The 22,802-nt window shown below is 50.4% G+C and overlaps 2 protein-coding genes across 2 annotated transcripts; one reads left to right on the top strand and one right to left on the bottom strand.

Moving 5' to 3' along the window:
* The first annotated feature begins 1,549 nt into the window (after positions 1-1,549).
* Positions 1,550-16,580, top strand: Igsf22 (immunoglobulin superfamily member 22). The gene is given in 18 exon segments (XM_059273529.1): positions 1,550-1,571; positions 2,992-3,099; positions 5,305-5,336; positions 6,919-7,049; positions 7,308-7,395; positions 8,037-8,156; positions 9,395-9,540; positions 10,574-10,764; positions 11,296-11,350; positions 11,352-11,464; positions 12,680-12,753; positions 13,166-13,358; positions 14,279-14,384; positions 14,386-14,418; positions 14,420-14,469; positions 15,280-15,442; positions 15,444-15,499; positions 16,465-16,580. Coding segments are annotated over 18 exon segments (1,797 nt in total).
* A 2,214-nt stretch (positions 16,581-18,794) lies between these two features.
* Tmem86a (transmembrane protein 86A) lies at positions 18,795-22,478 on the bottom strand. Its single transcript, XM_059273412.1, has 3 exons — positions 22,113-22,478; positions 19,797-20,061; positions 18,795-19,475 (listed from the first exon to the last, which is right to left on the bottom strand). The coding sequence occupies exons 1-3, from the start codon at positions 22,476-22,478 to the stop codon at positions 19,039-19,041; spliced, it is 1,068 nt and encodes a 355-aa protein (XP_059129395.1). The 3' UTR covers positions 18,795-19,038.
* Between the last annotated feature and the right edge of the window lie 324 nt (positions 22,479-22,802).

The raw sequence follows: 22,802 nt of genomic DNA, 5'->3' as shown, positions 1-22,802 counted from the left end.
TCGCTCGTGGTCATTGATTAGAGCAATAAAGAGAGCATTTGGAGCAAAACTAAGTCTTCTGGGTCTGTCATTGCCAGTTCCTTCCATCCCCATCCTCCTTGCAACCCAGGGTTTTGTGCCTCTCCTCTGCCCGTGCGCACAAAGTTGGCCCTCTTGCTCACTGGCGCCCCTTGTGGAGACTGGGAATATATGTGAAGCCGGATTTGAAAAGCCGAAGTCTATTAATACCTGAGGATTCCAATTCAGCCTTCAGCCCCGGCCCACAGAACTCCACTGCACCACAGGGAAGCTCACAGGTGGAAGGCAAAGCAGCTAGTAGGCCACCAGGTAGAGAGCTGCTCCAGGGAGGCCAAGGGTGGGGCAAGGGGACATTCCCATCATACCCCAGGCCCCTCTCTGATTGGATAGTATCCTTCTGTTCTCTGGGGCCCCCATCTGAGCTTCAGACACCTTTATCTTCTCTTATTGTCTGTGCCATCCCCTCCATGGTTGAATCTTTGAAGGCCCTGCTGGCTGGCCAGCAGCCTGCCCTGGGGTGACCTCCATTTTTACCATCAGTGGCTGACAGCTTCATCTTAGGGCCAGGGGAGAAGAACAGAGCAGAAGTGTCCCAGATGGCTTAGAATCTAGTTCCCTGGGGCCCTTCGGGAGGGGCTACCCTCAGTCCAGGCCTTCCAAGGGAAACTACTGGGTTGCAACTGCTACTGGGCCCCACAGGGCCAACAGGAGGTAAGTGGACTGGTCCAACAGGTCCAAGGCAGGGCTGCCAGCTCACAGAGATCTCCCTCCCAGAGGATGGGCCCTTCCACCGAGATTTCAGAGACTGGACTGAGGAACAGGAAGGAGCAGAGTTAATGTCATTCCCCTACCCCATAAGGCCATATAATGCAGAACAAATGGTATTCCCAGGATTTGTGCAGGCTGGCACATCCACAGGACTCACCCAATGTGCCTCGTCCAGTCCTGGGAAGACAAAGGCCTTTGGCTTCCCCCCCAACCCTGTCGGGCTGCATGTGCTCATGTGTCCAAGCATGAACAGCAACCCCGGCCTCCTCAGCTCAGAGAAGCCCCACCCTGCAGCAGGCACAGGAAATAGACTCCTGGCCTGCCACCTCAGCTTCCCTCAGGCCTAGTCCCCAGCATTCCGTCCATTCCTGCATCCAGCTTGCTTCCTTCCCCCAACTCCCACGGCTAAGCTGTGTGCCACCAAGCTGAAATAAGAGCCTAAGAAAGGGGTTCTCCTCCCCTCCAAAAAAAAAAGAAAAAAGAAAGGGGTCTCCCAATCACGGGTGCAGCATCTAAGGACTAGTGACAACCAATGCCTGCTGTTGGAAAAAAGGAGACTGACCACCCTGCTTGGCCAGGGCAGCAGCTGAGCCTCCAAGCCACAGGCACAGCATTGAAGGATTAGAAGCCTCAGGTTAGTAAAGGGGAGGCTTCCTGCCATTTCCTCTGGAAAGAGACATAAACTGGTACTTTCTGAGCCAGAGGGGGAGGTGGAGAGAGGCAGAATATGGAATGCTCTCAGAATCCAGAAACAGAAGCAAAGATGTACGAGGTAGAAATCGGGAGTTAGTCTCAGACCACCTGCTCAGAAGAAGGCTTTGAATTCTCTGGAGAACACTGAACTAGGCAGGGCTGGAGAAGCAAGAAGCTCAGATTCTGTTCTCGGCGACAATTTGGATAGGTCACTTGAATCAGACATGTTTCCTCATATGCAAAATAGGTTCTTAAAAACCACCACGCAGGTTAACTAAGAGGCAGGTGCGTCCATTCACCTGAAATACTAGTGCCGTCGTCAAGAACAAGAAAATGCCTTGTAAACTGGTATACGGAGATCTCCAAGGCACAGAGAGAAAGCAGGGGCAGAACTGTGTATGACAGGCCACCTGACATGTACAATGCCAAGGCCACATACCCCTATCCGTGTCTGAATGGAAGGGCTTCAGTGGGAACCCCAGATTGCATCTGGAGAGCTGGGAGGTGGGAAGTGCTGTGGGATGGTCTATATGTCAAGTGATTGGCCAGTGGCCAGGCAGGAAGTATAGGCGGGACAAGGAGGAGGAGAATAAAACTGGGAAGTGGAAGGCTGAGTCAGAGAGACACTGCCAGCCGCCACGATGAGAAACAGCATGTGAAGATGCCAGTAAGCCACGAGCCACGTGGCAAGGTATAGATTAATGGAAATGGATTAATTTAAGCTGTAAGAACAGTTAGCAAGAAGCCTGCCATGGCTGTACAGTTTGTAACCAATATGTCTCTGTGTTTACTTGGTTGGGTCTGAGCGGCTGTGGGACTGTCAGGTGAGAGAGATTTGCCCTGACCATGGGCCAGGCAGGAAAACTCTAGCTACAGGAAGTAAATGTTCATGGCATCTGAAGTTGTTAATATCTTAAACTACTGGTTTAAAAAAAAAGTATAAGAAATAAAAGCTAAGCTTCTGCCTTTGTCCTGTGACAAATGAAAACAGAGCTGTGGAAACACAGTCACCTGTCTCACCATTCCAAATACTGCAAGTCCCTAGGACCCAGAAAAAAAAATGCTAATCAGCTTCCTTGAAAGGCCTACCTCAGAATAGCATAGTCAGAAATCCCTCCTTTGGCTTGACTTCATTCCCTCCTGATGAAACGCCCAGCACTGTCCTCTCCCACACACCTCTCAACAGGTATCCTAGCTCCCTGTGAGCCCTACTCGGTTGTCCGGGTAAGTTTAAGCCCCAGATCCTCCCTCTCCAGGAACCTGGGACTGTTTGTGTTGCTGGGTGAAGGAACAGGCCCGCTAGTCCTTGTAACCATTCAGGGAAAAGAAAATGGGGTGTAAAGAAAAGAGAGGCCAAAGAGGAAAGGTCCATTGCCTGACTGCTCTTCTCGGCTGCGCATTCCCACCTCTTGTGTCTATGGACACAGCCCATGCACACGCACCACCTCTGAATATCCCTCCTACCCCCTTATCTTCAGTGGCCTCACCCCCTCCGTGGTCTACACAGGTGAGTGCCCACGACCACTTACCACCAGCAGACGGCACAGGAATATGTGTCCGTGGTGTTCCCCAGCTCCACCACCCACGTGTAGACCTCTCAAACAGCCAAGATGGTGGGAGGCAGTGGAATGGCTGAGGGAGTATGAAGGGAGGTCAGGAAAGCCTTTCTTCTTCTATACCTACCCATGGGTGGCCTCAGTCTTTGCCATGAGTTGGCCCTTCAAGAGACCCCAATACCAGCAGCAACCTCCTCCCAACCTGTGCTTCTAATCCAAGGCTTGAGCTGGATGGCCAGATCTCTGGGGAAAGAGATTAGGAAAAAACATGAATCCCACAGATGTGTGTAAAAGGTTGATAAACTCTTGAACTGATTAAGACACTCAGAGCCAGGGGCAAACGGGTTGCATGAATGCCACTCTTATAGGAAGGTAGATACTTTATCTACATTGAGCAATGCTAATCCTGGTCCACTTAAGAAATGGGAGACCTGGCCACAGGCAGAGGTAAGACAAGCACATAAACAAATGCCCTGAGCAATCAGGCTCTGAATCCTTGGAGGCCGGACTTGAAGGAGACAGCAACAGCGATGGAAAGCTGAGAAGGGGTCTGAGAGCAGGACAGACTGTTTCAGCTGAGTCTCTGGTGGGAGCTGTTAAAAGACGCCTGGAGGCCAAGGTATTGAATATCTTTCCCCACAGCCATTATAACTACCTTCAAGGTCCCAGAAGGACAGAGTCTCTAAGTCGTCTGTGTACAAGGTCATGAGATAAACAAACACCATACCACTCTGGCCAGTGAGACAAAGCCTTGAAGTAAAGCAGCCAGGACTCAAGGTCTACAGTCTAGACCCAAAAATTGCAAAATGGTTTACAGTCATGATTCTCAGCCCTAGCTGTGAATTAGAGTCATCTCGACACAGGAGTGGGGCTGGAAAAGTTAGCCATGCCCGAGTCTCTCCCAGACCATTAAATTGGGAATGTTTTTTAAGCTCCTCAGGGATTCTGGTGTGCAGCCAGGGGTTGACAGGACTGACCAGCAGAGTTCAGGCAGGGAATGGGGAAACACGAATGTGGGGGTAAAGTGGGGGAATGCTTGAGAGGACACCCTTCTAAAGAGACAGCTGTGGTTTACCTCCCACTAACTAGCAATCAAAATTCACACGTGACATCTTTCCTTTTTCATGGACGGCTACTTTGTTTACACATCGTGGAGGTCAAAAGAAAAAAAAGACATCTGCAGGCAAAGTACAGCCTCCACACCGCCTGTTTAGACCTCTAGTTGCTATTTAAAATCAAGCCGTGAGAGTTTCTTAACCAAATGTTTTCCATCTCAGCCGGAGTGCAGATAGCAAAAGCACCTACTTCACTGGCTGCCCTGAGGATTAGCACAATCACCTATGATATGTGCCTCCCACCGCCCAGGGCACAGGGGAAGGGCTTCGTAAGGCAGAGCAATTATTATTCATTGATAACTCATCAGCCATGAGGACCTTCTGTAGTTATACCACAGTGACAGGATAGAGCACTGGCCTAGCAGACACAAGGCCCTGGGTTCACTCCCCATCATCACAAGAAAACAAACAAGAAGAGGATGAAGTGGGATGTGCTCCTTCAGTTCAAATGAAATCCACACACAGCCCCTCTGCGTTGGCAATGTATCCTGTCCCTCACCCAGGAATCACTACTTCCAAGAAAACTAATGCTGAGCCCACAGACTGGCTGAGAAAATCTAGGACAGAGTTCAGCTAAGCTACAGCCCTCCCACGGAGAAGCAGGCCCAAGTACCTTATGGTAGGGAACCAGAACTCCCAGGAGAGAAGCTCAAGAGAAGATAGATAGATAGATAGATAGATAGATAGATAGATAGATAGATAGATAGATAGATAGATAGATAGATAGATAGATTGATAGATGATAGATAGATAGATAGACAGACAGATACATAAATAGATCGATAGATTAGATAGATTAGAGATGGATAGTCAGACAGACAGATAGATAGGTTAGACAGACAGACAGGCAGGCAGGCAGGCAGGCAGACAGACAGATATCCTAAAAGGGAAGTCTCCTTTTATACATCTGTATAAGATTCAAGGTGGCCCTACAAAGGTCCTTGACCACTGAGTGGTGGAGAGGTATTAGCTCCCCCTAGTGGCTGAAATTGGGCAGAATTTGATAACGATCAACTCCAGCCACGGATGGTTTCCTGTTCTCTCTGTCCCTCACCGCCCTTGCTTTCCAGGCTCCACCCACGCAAGCAAATGTGACCCTCAATCCCTGGATGAACTCCCACCTAGAGCCTTTCCAGACCTCTCGCTTAGCCTACAGGAAGTAGTGACAAGGAAGTCGTCCAGCACAGTGTCGTTCTCCACTGGACCTGGAATTCCAGCACCCTGCCTGGGGAAGTGTCCCTGAGTTCATGAGAAACCTTATCCCATCATCTCTCCTGAGAGTATGCCTCTCCCTGTGTCTCCCCTAGTTCTCTTTTTTCTCCAGCCTCTTCCATGGTGTCCCCCAATACACAAGCAGAGTATTGTATTCCTCCCTGCTCCAGACTGGACCCTAGCTCTCCAGGAGGAGGCAAGGACTAGACAGTGCTTCCAACCTACAGGCGGTGAAGTAAAACATGGCACATTTCCACCACAGGGAATAAAGCAGTGTTCAGGGAGCCCTGGTGCAGGGAAACCTCAAACTCACCATGTCCTGAAGAGGGGAAGGGGAAATAGCTAAGATCTTCTATGACAAAATCTACAAGGAACACATGCTAAAGACGAGGCTGGACACCGAGGAGGTAGAGGCCTAGACACGTCCCACCCATCACGCACCCCTCCTGACCCCCTGCCAGGGCAGACTACAGGCCTCAGCCACCATGCAACCCAAAAATGTGGTGGTAGAAGGGACACCACAGGATGGGAAAGGCCTTGGGTACTGAGATGTTTCTAGAGCAAGCAGGGGTCCAAAATTATCTGCAGGGCAAGGAGACAACTAGGGCCAAGCCAGAAGGCAGGGTTACCCCAGCAGAGGAAGGCCGAAGGAGTAGCTGATCAAACTGGGGACTCAGGAAGCAGATAGCTACATAGTGAGGACAGCAAAGAGGGACCATAATGGATGCAGTGAGACCATGCTGGGGGACATAGGGTTAGGGGTGAGGCCCGGAGGCCCTGGGCCCTCCAGAAGAGCCTTATCAGGGACCATCATCCTTAAAGTATCACTCTGGATCACTTCCAGAAAAAGCGCTGCCCAGCTGCAATTTCTGGCTTCCAGAGGCTGATGTAAAGCAGAGATGGGTCACTGGGAGACCCTATAATGACTAAGGTCCTTCCCCCACTTCCCACTGTGAAAGGCAAAGTTCTGCCTCCCTCCCTCAAAAGAAGTTCGTTTCTCTTCCCAAAGGCCTGGTCTTTGGATCTTCTGCCCACACACAAGCTGTCCCCGAGTCTCCTCCCGGGTACCCCTCGCACATGGCCAGCCATTCAGCAAGCTCTCTGGAAGCCCGCCTCATGGTGAATATGATGCAAACAAGAACCAGGATGGTTTTTATTCACTCCTATTCCCTCAAGAGTCCAGGCTAGTGCCTGAGGTGAACAAATAAATTGCATTAAATGAAAGTGCATTAAATTTCCCACTGCAGGAAAATGGAATATAATTTCCAACTCAGGAGGTCCATGCCCTTTAGGAGCTCATAGCCAAGGGAGGGTCTGATGGAGAAGCTGACAATGTTGCTATAGAATTGGGCAGTTGATGCCCATATCCATGCTGCTTGCCCAGTTTTTCACACATAACCTCAACACTCAAGCTCCCTTTCCTCTCCTCTAAAAACTCTCTTTTCCCATCTCATAGAAAATCTCTTGCCCCCCTCAACACACACACACACACACACACACACACACACACACACACACACACACACACTGGTCTGACTCTGATCCATCTGGAGCAGCTGACCTCAGATGATTCAGACAAGAACAGGTGTGTTGCAAGCAATGAGCACACAGATGCCATTACACCATCCCTGCTGGTAACAGAGGGCGAGCCTGTCTCCTCCTCCTGGCTTTTTCTCCTAGGAACCAGGTATCTGACTGTCTGGCTGTGCCCTCTTTCTGTCCTCAGGTCAAGAAAAACTAGGTCAAGAAGCTGTGGAAGAAGATGGAAGCTTAAGGGGAAGGGGTTCCCTGCCCAGGATGCAGTCTCCTCCCCATCCAACTGAAGCCTCTCAAAGGTTGTGTAAGAGTCCTGAGTTCAAGAACCCACAGAGTGTGGAGGGGTATCTCAAGGTTGGTGCAGAGGGAGACAGTGAGTAACAATCTTCGTCCCCCTCCAACAATCTAGGGCTCCCTGACCCCCCCCCCAAAAAAAATAGAAGCAGAAGGTGGCAGAAGAGAAGGATGCTGGGAGTTTGGCCGAGGTACCAGAGACAGACTGAAGTAAGTTTTCCCTGACTTGAGAGAGCTGCTCAAAAAGCTCAAAGGCATAAAGGAAAGTGGAATTGGGGAGTGAGGGAGGTCAGTGCCCAGCAGAGAGCAGGGGCTTGGGCCTCAGACCTGGCATGCGCACACACACACACACACACACATACACTCAAAGGTAGGCTGTCTACCACAAATGCAGAGAGAGAACCTGTCACCCTCCTACCTTTACTCACTTCACCTCCCCAGTTGCATGCATGTGTATTCGGACAGACCTAGGTTCGAATCTCACTTCTGCTGTCTTAGGTATCTCTCCAAGTTTCAGTTTCTACATCAGCAAAAATTATATTTCTCTCTTGTATTTGTTTTTCGGTTGTCATTTATTTGCTCATTTGGCAAACTCTTGCTAAGCACTGACCATATAATTATAGAGTCTGTCCTTGGCCCAGGCACATAATGACTATTCTGTGATTGGCAGTTCCTTCCTGATCTCCTACAATCCTACTCTTCTATCTTCCAGTTGATCAGTGAACTTGGTGAGGCACTGGGTGTTACCGAATGAGCGTGGACCTTAAGGGGTTGCCTCCAGGATAGTGGGCACAGCCTAGACAAATGCCTCTGATCCTTGCACTTTGTTGAAACAATCTCTCAGGTCATTAGGATTCTAAAGGCACCAGAAGACATAGAGACCAAAGTTGACACCACCGCGGTCTTTGACCGCATTGTGGAGCTGAAGGACCCCAACACTGAAATGATATGGGACAAGTTGGGGATCACCTAGCCAGGTACCACCCTGGCTCCACCATGGCTGCTGCACCTTCTGCCTTCTCAGACCCTCTCATTAGCTATAAGCCAGGTCCTCTCTTCTAGCCAATGAAGAGGACACCTTCTGAGAACATTGAAAGAGGCTGGTTCCTAGACTTTGTTTCTAGTTATGCTACCATTTCCATTTTGATGTGAAACGGTCACTTTCCTCTTTCCATGACAGTCTACCCACCTTCAAACAGAATCTAGCCTGAAATAAATAACCCTGAAGGTCACTGAAATCCTGCTCCTAGGAAAAAGTATCTAATGGGTTCATACACATTAAGAATGTGGGCCTTAGCCGGGCGGTGGTGGCACACTCCTTTAATCCCAGCACTCGGGAGGCAGAGCCAGGCGGATCTCTGTGAGTTCGAGGCCAGCCTGGGCTACAGAGCGAGATCCAGGAAAGGCGCAAAGCTACACAGAGAAACCCTGTCTCGAAAAAAAAAAAAAAAAAAGAATGTGGGCCTTCCTCTACATACATGTGACAGTTGTGTAGCTTGGTCTATTTGTGGGTCTCCTAACAATGGGAGCAGGGACTGTCCCTAATACTTTGGTTGGCTCTTGGGAACCTATTCCTCATATTGGATTGTCTTGCCCAGCCTAAATACAAGGGAAAGTGCTTAGACTTATGGTAACTTGGTTTGCTGATACCCCATGGAAAGCATGCCCCTTTCTGAACAGAAACAGAAGAGGAGTAGATTGAGGGGGAGGAGGGCAGAGGGGAGGGAATAAGAGAGGAGGGAGGGGAAACTGCGGTCGAATGTAAAATAAATAAATAAATTCTAGGGCTGGAGAGATGGCTCAGTGGTTAAGAGCACTGACTATTCTTCCAGAGGTCCTGAGTTCAATTCCCAGTAACCACATGGTGGCTCACAACCACCTGCAATTAGATCTGGTGCCCTCTTCTGGCCTGCAAAGACACATGCAGGCAGAACACTGTATACACAATAAATAAATAAATCTTTTAAAAATTTAAATTAAATTAAATTAATTAATTCTAAAAAGAATGTGAGCCTTATGGGAAGACTTTGGGTCTCACCAAGCTGGATGATGAAGCTAGAGAGATTTATGGGGTCTGGGTATGTTTAGAGAGATGAGCATGCACTCTCCAGAGTCAGTCATGCTGACTCCAGGGAATGAGGAGCTCAGAGGTCTCTTCCTAAACCCTTCATTGCCTTCTCCACCTGTTCTACGAAGCAGGACACTGAGCTTTTCAGGATCCAGTATTCCCTGGGAAAGGAGCATGTGAGGAAGGTGGGCACCAAGTACATGCTGGTTATTACCAACATAAACATGAGCAATGCCAGTTTCTACAGCCTGACTGTGGGAGACAACTGGATGAGTGCTGTGCTAGCTTGAGAATGAGAATGCCACCCCCATAGGCCCATATATTTGAATACTTGGTCCCGAGTTAGCAGAACTGTTTGGGAAGGATTAGGAGATGTGGTCTTATTGGAGGAGGTGTGTCACTGGTGACAGACTGAAGTTTCAGAAGCCCATGTCATCTCCAGTAAGCTCTCTCTGACTTGTAGTTATGTCTCAAGATGTGAGGTTTCAGCTACTGCTCCAGTGCCATGCTTCCTGCCATGAAACTGTAAGTCCCAAATAAGTACTTTCTTTCATAAGCCATAGAAAAGTGACTAAGATAAGTGCACAGTTCACCATGCTGGAAAGTAGGCATATGAAAGTAAGCATCTAGGCCCAAAAGGCCTGTCAGGGTGAGGAATGGCCTTGAAGGGTCTATGGCCATATTGGAGAGAGGACTGTGGTCTATGCATGAAAGGACTACATGGGGATGGGTGTTAGTATAAAAAGGAAACATGAACTATAAGGTATAGATATTCCTTAAAGATTGTGAAATAGTGTCATGGGACAGTGTGGCATAGTGGTTAAAAGGACAGACTCTGGAGTTAGACGACTGGGGTCCATGTGCCAGCTTCTGCTACTTATGGATGTGTGATTTACAGCAAGTTGTCTTATTTCTTTGCCCTAGTTTCTCTCTGTGTGAAATGGAAGAATCATAATAGAACCTACCTAGATGAGAATTAAGTTAATCAATATGTGAAAACTAGCTACAATAGTGCCCATCAGATCTCTAATACTACATAAGTTTTTTAATGCTGTTAATGTTCCTGGAGGAGAGACCATGTGAATATCACAAGATGAGACTCCAGAGCAGACGGAGGTTCGCGAGTGGAATGAAAGGAAGGGTGTTTCCCCAGCTGTGGGCCACAGGAGGTCAGTGACCCCTGTGTCTGCTTTCTTCTTCTCGGTCCACCTCCCTGCTCTCTGCTACGGATGAGCCACTGAAGTTCACGGAAGAAGTGAAACTAGAGATGGGGACAATGACAGACAGTGGTGTGGGAGACCCACCACGCCCAGAAAGAGACTTGATTTTGTGCGGAAGTTCAACAGGAATGAGCTGAAGAGGGGTGACAAGTGGGAGATCTCAGGCCGTGAGGGTGGTCTGACCTAGACACTTAAGATCAAAGATGCCAGACTCGGCAACAGTGCCAAGTTCTCTGCCCGAGCAGGAGCTTCATACAGAGGCTCATATCACTATGAGTGGTTCAGTGAGAGCTGGAGGGGTGGGATTCATGTCACGGCAGCCCCCATGTGTCCATCTATCCATCCATCCATCCATCTGCTCTTGGCAAGGCTCTGTGATGGGTACTGAAAAGAGAACGATCTTCTTGTAGGGGAGGCAAGTATGAAAATGAAATTATAATAGTTACTAACCTGAAGTCAACACACACTGGGGTCATATTATCAGCTGGGTAACCATGGACCAAAAAATTGCTAGCTTTTAGCTGTGTGACATTCTCTGTGAAAATATGAATCCACATCTGTTCACCCCCAGATAAGCTCAAGTATCCATTGCAAAAAGGCCCTCTGAAAATAGAAAGGCTCAAAGATGCTGGGCCAGCCCATATGCTCATAGCCCCCACCCCATTTCCACCAGTTCCTCTCCATCCCCTGATGCCTTGCCCTGTAGATCTCCTTCTATTGACTCATCCATCTGGAAACACTAGCTGCCCTGTGACCATGAAAGTGGACTATATGGCTTACAAGCAAGGCTATTGCCCAAAGTGACCTGATACAAGATGTTATGTAAGTGACCAAGAAGGAGCATGTGTCCATGGAGCACAGAGAAGACCAGGATCACCATCTCCAATTGTGTACATAAAGACATCAACTTGGTCCTGCTCAAGCTCAAGAATGACAGTCACACAGCAACTGCTACTGGTGTGCACCTCAATGTGCTAGGGGAGGGCACAGTCACCAGGTTGTCTGAGAGCACCAGCTGGCCAGTAATCAGAGTGGGTGACTAGGAAGGAGGCCCTAGACATTGTTTGAGTTTTGACTAGGAATGGGATTGGATACTGGCTTTGTGACCAGAAGCTGACTGCCTAATTTCTTTTTTTGTTGTTGCTGTTTGTTTGTTTGTTGTTTGTTTGTTTGTTTGTTTGAGACAGGGTTTCTCTGTGTAGTTTTGGTGCCTGTCCTGGATCTCGCTCTGTAGACCAGGCTGGCCTCGAACTCACAGAGATCCACCTGCCTCTGCCTCCCAAGTGCTGGGGTTAAAGGCGTGTGCCAACACCGCCCGGCCTGCCTAATTTCTTAAGTGGCCTTGGTCAAGTAGACCTCTCTAAGCCTCAGTTTCCCACCAAGAGCAGGGTAGAGCTTTACCCTAGCATCTATTTCTAATGCTTCTCAAATGCACAGCCAAGTGCACAGCACATAACACATCTTCCAGTGGTCACTTGAGTGTTGCTGTGGACTAAACAATGATGCGGTTGGAGGTAAGGAGATGAGGTGAAAAGGAGATGGGACTGAGGAGCAGAGGTTAGGCTGGTTGCAAAGAGCACTGAGGTGAGAAGTAAAACAATGAGATGGAAGGGCAGAGGGTTGGGATAAAATGAGAATAGAAAGCTGGAGTTGGGGTAGGAAGGGGATTTTAGATTGGTTTGAACATGATGAGAAGCTGGCCTTGTGACCTTCAATATCCATCACACACACACCATCATGCCACAAAACTGGGGCATGGGAAGGTTTGCATTTTCATTCAGTTTACCACCCCTGTGTTCTTGGTGTTGGGGACACATGATGCAGTATACCGAAACAAGTAAAACTAGTAGACAGATAAGTAACTGTAACCCAAGACAACAGTAACACTAGAAAGCAGGGGTATTCTGGAGCCTCAGGAAAGGGAGAGAACTTGTCTGGGAGAGGGTTGTGGTGTGAATGGCAGCTAAACAGGGGTTGCCAGGGGCTGCAGAGCACTGATTTCTAGGTGGGCAGGAGGTTCAGAGAGGGAAGTATCAAACTCCCTAGGCATATCTTAGGAGTGCTGGACACAGGATAAGGGAGAAACCAGAAAATTCAGAGTTGAGTTACGCCCCAGGCTAGCCAGACCTCTGGTTAGTGAGATGCCCTTCTGTCCCTTTGTTCCAAAACCCCATTTGTGAAGCTGTTGTCTGTCTCTAGACTGTCCGAAGCCTTGCCAAGGCCAAGTGCAGTTCCTGGAGCTCTTGGTTAACTGTGTGCACAGGAAATGGAAGGCCCACCTGTAAAACAGTTCATAGTAGAAGTACTGGATTAAGACAAGAGAGATGGATAACCAAGTGGCCAACTTCACCACCCAAGCAAAAGAGGAGAAAACTCTACACACTCTGTATTCTGTTCAGAGGGTGACAATAACCCAACTGAGACTGAGAAAGTCAACAAGGACCCCATCCAGGGTGAGGTGCTCGGAACAGAGGTTCTAAGTCAGGAGGGGGTGGGACAAAGAAAGTCTTGTGAATAAGCATACTCCCTCCTCAAGCTCCTTGAGGAGTTTCAACATCCCATTATCTCCTCTTCTGTAGAGTCCCACTCTGTGGTCTCTTACCTCATAGATGCCCCTAGCCTCATGACCCCTCATCTTCCCACTCTCCCCGGTGACTGACTATACTGTCTCCTGTTACCACCCAGGGCTCACCACTACCTGCTGTGACCTGGCAGAGAGACAGCATTACTATCAAGGGCTGGAAAACCACCACCAAGGTCAAAAACTGTCCCCAGTTCCTCGTTAGCAGCACCAAGTGTTCCGACTAAGGAGTGTGTCGGACCTTGCTCCAGAATAAGTTTGGAGGCGCACACTATGGTGTCTACGTGCTAGTGGTAGGTAGAGTAAGAGGCCTGGGGGGCTGCCGTCCTTACATATCATCACATGCATGTGGTACGTGCAGGCAGTGGGCAGCGGCCTCTGGGAGGTATCATCGCATACTTCCCGTGTGCTTGGTTGGGGTAGGTACAGGTGGTGGCAGAGGCCTTCTGCAGCTATCCTTGCGCACTCCACCAAATGTAACTCCCCACTGCTACTTAATAACCTAAGACACAACCTTTGCCAGCGAGTGGGCAGGGAGGCCTACTCTGACACCACAAACCAAGGCTTTATCAGCCTTTGACTGGTAGAGAGGTTTTTTGGTTTTGGTTTGGTTTGGTTTTACCCTTTTATCTCAGTGTCCTGGAGCCCAGGAGACATTGACCTAGGGCACAGCCCTTGTTTCAGATTCTGTGGCTGGTCATATCTGATGAGATATGAAGCATAAACAGAGCATAATCTGCAAGGAAAGAAGTAGAGAAGGGGTGAAGGGCAAGAGCTACCAACGCAGAGAAATCTACTAAAAATTGGGAGTGACCGCTGAGGTCTGAACAGCCCAGAAACAGAAAAAGATGGACCTTTATTGACTATTAACTACATGGTGGCCACCTTATCCCTTAATCCTGTAAAATAAGCAGCCATTGTTAGTCTCTAATAATGAGGCAATGGGTATCATAAAAGACATGTAACTTGCCAAAGGTCATAAGCTATTAAATGGCAAGATGATACTTCACAAACAGGTTTTTCTGACTCCGGGACATCTGCTGCCTACCACTCACAGAAGGAAAGTGTGTGGTTCCATCTTCCAACAGGCTGGGCAGGTGGGTGGGGAGGCTGGGGTGAAGGCACAACTTCTATCCCCAGGGTAGCTAACAGACTTCCAATTCTTCGGGATTTCTCCAGACCTCCTGCAAACCTGTGGCCATTTGCCCACAGGTGAGTGACTCTCTGGATCCACAATCCTGATGTCCAGGAAGACAGTGATGACCACTATGTCACCTGCTGGTTCACTGCAGCCAAGCGTGTCTTCAGCAACAAGTGCATGGTGACCAGGCAGGAAATGCTACTTCAGATTGGTAGTTCATGGGTGACAGCAACCCACTACACTCCAAGGATACCTGGCTTTTCAATAAGGACTAGAGTGAATACAGGACTGGAGGCCTGATCGTGAAGAGGGCATAGGGTCACTAAAGGGTAGTGTTAAGGTCAGAGAGCCATGAGATCGGTTATCACTTAGAGGCCTTTGAGAAACTCAGCAGAGATGTTATCTGGTGGGTGCTTTCAGTGATGTGACTGATACGGAGATGGGAAGGTGCCCTTAGTTAGGGTCCCAGACAATTGTGAGGGAGAGGAAGATTACAGAGCCAATCTGAAGCCTGCTATAGAGGGACAGTTAAGGGTGAGGGCTGGGACTCTGGAAAACAGTGGTAACGTCTGAAGAGATAACATCAGGAAGCTGGAAATGAGGGTTCAATGGGGCAAAGAGGACAACCTAAACGCTGACTGGACATAGGGGAAGTCTGGAGGAAGATTTCCATGCCAGGGAAAGAGCTGAGAATACCAGGATCCAAGAAGTAGGTATGGAGAAGGCATCTAGATTCCCCCAGTCTAGGAAAGCATAAAAACCTGTGAGACTGCTTCAGCTAGTCAAACCCTGGAGTGGGGAGGGGCATTGAGAGTGTACAAAAGTCCTTAAGAACTGTGTATATGCGATAGCACACACCTTTAGTCCCAGCACTTGGGAGACAGAGGCAGGTGGATTTCTGAGTTTGAGGACAGCCTGGTCTACAAAAGCTCCAGGTCAGGCTGTATAGTGAGACTCTCTCAAGGAAGGAAGGAAGGGGGGGAGGGAGGAGGGAAGACCTGAGCACCATGCTGAAACTGTATCAGCAGGACTGGCACTATGCACCCCACTTTCCAATCCACTGTGATCTGTGACCAGGACTACACCATCACTGGCAGTTCCTTGGGAAACCATGGTTCATGTTGACTATCTACAAGGGTGATGTCAACATCACTGTCAATTCCAAGTTCTGGCATAACTTCAGCAGCACTGTATGTACCCTGGTCATCCCCACCTGCATACTGAAGGACAGTCATGAATACTGCACTGAAGAATGAGGTAGGCAAGGACCATAGCAGCTGCGTGGTCACTGTCTATGGTGAGAACACCACCAGGCATGGCCTGGGGGTAGGACACATCCATCTTGTCGAAGGGCAGGGGCCCAATCCATTCATCACTCTCTTCAATTGGCTAGGGCTGTTTTTCATTTGATCTGCTTTCAAGTGGTACAAATATTCTCCCATCTTATCAATGCCTTATATAATGTTCCTGGCCTCTACAGATATGGAGAGTTCATAATCCCTTGCTAAACTGTGACAGCATATACTGCTGGACTGAGACCCACCTTTTAAAAAGATACTGGTCGTCAGGTTTAAACCAGACTGACCCACCACAATTTATCTAGTAGGGTTCTGGAAGAAATCTGTATGTTTGCAAATTATCGCGAGTAGCTCTGATATGCATTGATGTTGAAAATCACTGGTCTAGGGTAAGGGCAGAAAAGAGGCCCAAAGACTGGGAACTGTGAAGCAGACTGCTCCTCTCACATACGCCTGCTTGCTTTTGCTTGTGATGAACATGTCTGAGGCAATACTTTACTCCTTGTCACCCAATCTACTGTCTTCATGGCTACAGGGCTAGCAGTGTGGCCCCTCCAGTGCGAAGCCAACCTGCCATGCTTTGTTGTTCAAGTTCCTCCCAGCTTCTCCCAATCCTCGTGTTAATATCCTAGCAGGCCAGGCACCCCATTTCCTATCTCCCCAGCTTCACGCTCTATCACTCCCTCAAATTCTCTGGGGTGATGCCCCTCCATGGTTGTGGTCTCCATAGCTACAGATCTTTATTCAGCCAGTTAGAGATGTCTTTCCTTAGGGGGAGAGATGGTGTCCCGTTGCTCTGTCTCCCAAGTGCTCAACTAAGTGTCTGGCCCTAAGAAGACAATGCTTCCAGAACAGCTGCTAAACTGTGTCAGGACTAAGCCAGGAGGGCACGGTGATGGAGGTGGGGGATCCAGCTTCCACTCCACAACCAGACGTCCCTGACAGTCACTCCCATTGGTTTTAGGAACACGGATTGGAGCCCTGGTGCCACCACTGTCTAGTCACCTCTCTTGTTTACTCACCTACTGGGTGATGAGGAAGCGCCTAACACAATTCCTGGAAAATACCAAGTATGACTAGATGGCAGCTTTTGATCCCACACACGGCTAATCCAGCTTGGGAGACACAGGGACCAGTTCTCAGTTCCTATGAAGCGACTCTAAATCCAGCAATTTCAGATCTTTGCTGTGACCTTTCAAAGATGGCAGGTCAAGCCTAGCATCGATCACTGAGAATCTTCAGAAGGTGGCGGGCCTCACGCGAGCTGGAAACATCAGCACCAGCTGTGGTGATGTGGGGCTTTTCGGCCAGTCTGCCTTCCAGGACGTGCGTCACTGTGCACAGTGAAGGTGTGGAACAAGAAACTCACGGAGCTCACCCTCCCTGCTCCTGAGAGTGGAGTGCAATAGGAACCCTGGGGATGGACACAGCCAACCCAAGCACATGGAGTCACCTTGGGGCTTCCCTTCCTTCTTCATCCCCACACTCACTCTCACCTTCCCCTCAGCAAGAAAGACAAATTCTGCTAACTTTCTCCTTCCCATCCTGCTCCCTTCCATTTCTTCACATCATAGAGGTCTGTGTTCAGCATTCTAGAGTTTAAATGGGTCAGGACCCTACCCCCTTAGTATCCAGCTAAAGCAGGACAGAACTGCTCATGTAGTTTACTAGTTTTAAACATGTTTTACAGTAGAATACTTCCTTGAAGGATTTTAAACTAGAGGCTTGAAATGATGGAACCCTGCGTCCTGCTCTCTGTGTCCCCCCACCCCCATATTTCTTTGCTCTCTATCCCCATGAGAGGTGTCTGTAAAAACTTTAGTTTGGGTCTAGCTTAACAGCTCATAGTATTACACAACTCAACAGTAGAGCACGATTTTAGCATGTGCAATGCCTTGGGTTTGATCCCCAGCACCAAAAACAAAGTTTGGAAAGTCATCGATTCATTCAACACCCATGAGGTTTGAATCTCCTATATTACATTCCCCGCAAAGGTACAGCAGAAATATCAATGGCATATTCACCACTGACCCTTTCTACTCCAGGACTAGGCACTGCCTGTTAAAATCCAAATGCCTCTGGGGTAAGGCAGACAATAGTCTGCTGAGGCTTCAGGTCTAAAGTAAGAATCAGCTAATCTAATTCCATTCCTCCAGGCTGCTCAACTAAACCCAGAGTCCAAGGAGGAAAGGCTAGAATAGAAGTCTGCATCATTTAGAGAAGCAGCAGGTCTGGGCTGGGGACAGGGGAGGGTAACGCAGCAACTGCATAAAGGATTACCAAGACTGCTAAGCACCTATACACAGGGGACTATGCCCAGGACAAATGCAGACAATGGCAAGTCACTACCCACCCACGCCCACCCTCCTGAATTATAACCACACACACACACACACACACACACACACACACACACACACACACACACAGTGACCAGGGAAGTGAGACCCACTGAAGTGTCAGCACAGCCAGGGAGCCAGCTAGGTGCCAAGAGGCCTGAGCCAAGACAACTGTGACCCAGGCTGTGAGGACAACCAGGGCTCCTGGCACCATGCCTCCACTCCGGGTCCAGGACAGGCACGTGCCACACAGGCAGACAAGTTAGGAAGCCAATGACCCTTGGGTTTTTATTCTATTTTATTTTTTCACATGGGTAGTAGAGGGTGGAGTTACCCCATCCTTACTCCCCTTGCATTGACTGTGCCTCAGGTCTTAAGACCCCAAAGTGTCGTTCAGAACTCACTCCCAGGGCAGGTAGAAAGCACTGTTGTTGGTGTGCCAGGGGAGGGCCCCCAGCTCTGAGCCAGGTTAAGCACCCCTCAAGAGCTCTCTGAGGCCCACCCCTTTAAGTCCTTTACAGACAGCAAGAAAAAGACATATAGCTGGAGACCAGCCCCTTCCTTTGGCATGGTTCACCCTAGCCCTGGGGATAGTCTGAAGGTGATGGTATGAGGCCTGAGCTCTGGGCTGGCCTGTGAAACAGGACCAACCTGAAAGCTTGGCCCCCTTAAGCTTCCAAACCAAGGAAGTTCCCTCTATTACTTCTCATAGACAGACGGACATTCACCACTTGAAGACTGAGATTGTGGAAGTAACAAGGCTAGATAAAGGAAAACAAGACTACCTTCAACCAATCTTCCCAACAGGGAGCCTGGGGAAGGAGCTTCAAGCCCTGGTCCTGGGTCATCTTGGGAGAGAAAAGGTGGGAAAAGATGAGCCTGGCATTGCAATTGGTCCTAGGCATAAGAGATAGTCACACTCTTCCATCTAGCCAAAAAAAAAAAAAGAGGCGTCAAAAAGCACCATCGTCTTCCAGGAGGGTTTTGACAGTCCTGCTGGGATGCGGACAGGTCTACTCTGACTTAGGCAAGGGATGTGAGGCTGCCTCTTTGAGCTCTCAGCTTTCCTGGGAGCTCCTCCTCCCGCTGACCCCTTCAAGCCTGCCACTTTCCCAGGAGGTGCCTGGTGATCCAGCTCCTGCACACTCCCAAAGTCTGGGCCCCAGCCCCAGGAGAAAGGTGAGCAGACCCCAGTCCCTTCAGTTGGCCTTGCTCAGTCTATAGTCTTCCACCGGCTCTCGGCTCTCGACAGCCGACAGGGCAATGAGCATCTGAGCAGCATAGTACGTGGACATGATGAGCGCCCGAGAGTAGGGCACAGGAAAGCAGAACTTGTTGACAGCGATGGTCAGGTCTGAGATGATGAAAAGCAGTGCACCACTGCCGGCTGCCAGCTCCGTCCATCGCCAGGCTGCCCCAACCAGCCGCAACCCTGCCATAGCTCGCCAGCCCATGAAGCTGATAAGGGCCACATAGACTCCTACCAAGTAGGTGAAGGCACCTGACAGCCCTGGGTAGAGTAGAGCATAGCACAGGCCTGACAGCACTCCAATCACCAGACCTGTCCGGAGAGCCAGTGGCCGCATGCCAAAGGCCGAGGCATACAGTATGTGTGTCACAGCAAACATCAGGAGACCTGGAAGTGAGAGGGGACAAAGAATGCTAAAGGCAGGCTTGGTGACTAATGAGTACTTGTGTGCAAGGGGACAGGACTGGGGATAACCCAGCAGCTTTTGCTCTGGGACTAGGAGGGGTGGGAAGATCTACAGTTTTAAACTCATCCTCTCACACTCTCCCTTAGAGAACCGGTCCTCCTCCAACAGAAGACCAAAGTCCCCAGCCTCAGAAACCCTCCAACTCCCTGTCCCTTCTTCCAAAGCCTTCCCCTATCCCAACCCCAGGCCCCTCTTTCCTCCAGCCCCAGGCCCCCTCCCAGGCAACTCCTACAACTACTGACCATGCTCAAAGTAGCCGTGGTCCTGCCAGATGAGGAAGGCATCACCCACAGCAGAGAAGACGAGCCCCACAAAGATGAGGGAGGCACTGGGGTGGGCCAGCAGGAACCTGAAGCCATGGGCCAGAAGGAAAAGCCAGAGGCAGAAGATGGGCAGGCACTTGATAAGGGCACTGACCCACGATGGGCTGGACGAGGGCAGCCAGAGCACAAAATACACGCAGGTGGCCTTAAAGAAGGGCACCAGTTTGGGTCCCTCACTCTTCACCTGGAAGAGACAGGATAAGGGCAGCACTCAGAGGTTGGGGGCACAGAAGCCCACAGTGGATAGAAAACCCAGTACCTTTCCCCAAGGCTACAGTGCATACACTAGCCCTCTACCACTCAGAACAAGGAGGACTGACAGAGAAACCTAGCCTGTCCCGCTCCAACCAGCCAGCAGGATGTGAACAAAGCCATTATCACCCGGAGGCTCAATTTACCAGGACAGGCAAGGGTCCCACTGTCCTGTCACTCTTGTCCACTCTTAGCCCTGGGACTAGGCCAGAACAGTCATTCACTGGACCAACAGTAAATATTAGGATATTCCCTTCTGCAACTTAGTGCTGGTCCCTTCTGGCTTCCTCCCTTCCCCCTCCTCGAGGGATCCCGTAGCACCTCTGCCTGTCAGTGTCAGCTCCCAGCTGTCTGGAACTGGAGTAATGTCAGAGGAAAACCACAGAAACACACTGACTGACCAACTCATGATGCCAGCTTGAGAGCCAGGACTCGGCTTAGAGCCCCAGCAACACCAGGTGAGTGCCAGGAATGTAGAAAGTGGCAGGACCTCAACCCTACAGGCTTTCGGTCCTGCCCATCCTGATCCTCAGCTCCCACTCTACCTGTGTTAGACTAAAGGTAGCCTCAAGGACAAAGAGAGGTGCTAGGGATGCTGGGAAGAGAAACAGATTTGTGTTGGGAGCAATAAACAGTGCTTGAAACACCAAAGATTTCCAGGGCTGGGGAAAGGGGGTGTTGGCCATTTCTTTTCCCAGAGAACAAGAGCAGCTTGAGGCACCAGAGACAGGAAGGGGGGTGGGGAGGGCTTCTTGTCCCAGCTTCTGATCTGGAGCCAGCAGACAGGCTGGGAGGCCATGGGGAACTGAGAGGGGGAAGTTGGCGCAGCTGACTGGGTCTCAGCTGGATTAGGGGGGGAGGGCAGCTAAAGAAAGGTTTTACTCAAGGCCACTGCAGGCACAGTCCGAGATGGGGGAGGAGAGTCTGCAGATGTTCTTCGGTCTCCTGAAGCTCCTTCTCTTGGGTTGCTAGTTCACAGTTTCTGAGGGTGAATTGGAGCAGTTAGGGTTCCCTATAGACTCCAAACTCCACCTAAAGTGCTCTGGCTGGGTGAGCAAGCTGTTCCACAGAGGACTCTGAGGACACCCTCAGAGTCCCAGGCTAACAGGTCCCTGATGCCACTGGGGAAGGGTAGAGAAGAGACATATAGTGGGTCCAGAGATAAGCCTGCTCTTGCTCTGCCCGAGGTGAGAGATGAGAGCAGAGTTGACACTCCCTTCCCATGGAAACTCCCTTATCAGGGATAGTCAGGGTGAGGGCATGGTCAAGGGAGGAGACCCGAGGGGATGACCAGCTCCACCTGCCAGCCCTCTGAAACATCAACTTCGCTCTCCCCTCATCCCCCAGGCCCATATTTTCTAGAAGAAACTGGCAGTAGGTGGTGAAATCATGACAGAGAAGTCAGCCTGATAAGGGTGGGGAGACAAGCCAAAGGTTAGAGTTGAAAGTCTGAAAAGGAGGTCAAGCCAATAGAGAGCGGTCCACTGTCACCTAGCGCCTTAACAGCGCTGCTTAGACTGAGACATCGCCTCCTGTGCCGCCGACAAGATGACGAGGAAACCAACTTGGGGCAGGATTCCCAAGAGGTCTCACACTCACACACACACACACACACACACACACACACACACACACACACACACACACACACACACACACACACACACACACGAACGCTTCTCTGAGGTCCCACCACGCAGAACCCTGAGGCCTGCTGCGTCCACCCCCAGGCCAAGACCCGCAGACCCGCTCCAGACACACATGGATCAACAAAGTCACGCTTCCGAGTCACGTGCACAATGTTTTCCTCCCTCCTGCGGGCAGACTGGGGGCGCGCGGGGGAGGGGTGCTGCGTGAGTGAGGAGCAAGGAACCGTGACAGCCGCCGCTTCCACGGCTCCCACGGCGGCCCGGCTTGCCGCTGCCTCGTCCCAGGCCCGGAGGGAGGGGGCTCCGGCCGCGGCTCGCGCGCTCGCGCACTCACCACAGTGACCGGGGACACCATGGCGGCGGCGGCGGCGGCTGCTGGCACCCGCTCCGGGTTGCACGGCCAGGACGCACCTAGGGCCAGGTGAGCAGACGATGGAACAAAGCCGGGGAGAAGTACAATACCTCCCGCGCGCCGGGCGCTCGGAGTACTGTCTGTGAACCTCACGACGTCACCACGGATCCAGCCAATGAGCGGGCCGGAGCCTCGGATGGGCGGAGTCCGGCTGGCGGCGCCGGCCAGGCTCTCACTGTTTCTGCGCTGAAAAGGAGGTCCTCCCACCCCGGGCGCGGGCGGGGCCTCAAGGCCACGCCCTTTCGGGAGGCGTGCCAGGGCATCCCGGAACGTGACCGGGACCCCCATGGTTGAGGAGCCAGCCTGGCTAGGAGACAAGCACATCGCTGCCCCGGGAGCACTGTGAGACGCATCTTTTCTTTATTCTCGAACAAAAAAAAAAGCAAAGACAGATTCTCGTCAGCCTTTAAACATGCAATCTAGGCGAATGCAAGTCCAATAAGACACGGCTTTAACAGTGTAGTCACCCGTTCCAGTAGACATGGGAGGGTCAGCAGACACTCAACCTTCAGCACGAGAAGAGATACGTATCCACACAGTGTACATAAACTATACAGAATCATAGTTGCATTAAGCAAGCGCGCGTGGACACTTGTGCACTGAACAAATATA

The sequence above is a fragment of the Peromyscus eremicus genome, chromosome 1, assembly GCF_949786415.1.
Source record: "Peromyscus eremicus chromosome 1, PerEre_H2_v1, whole genome shotgun sequence".
NCBI classification, from domain to species: domain Eukaryota; kingdom Metazoa; phylum Chordata; class Mammalia; order Rodentia; family Cricetidae; genus Peromyscus; species Peromyscus eremicus.
Note: the sequence above shows the minus strand (reverse complement) of the source record. Positions and strands in the feature narration are given on the sequence as shown.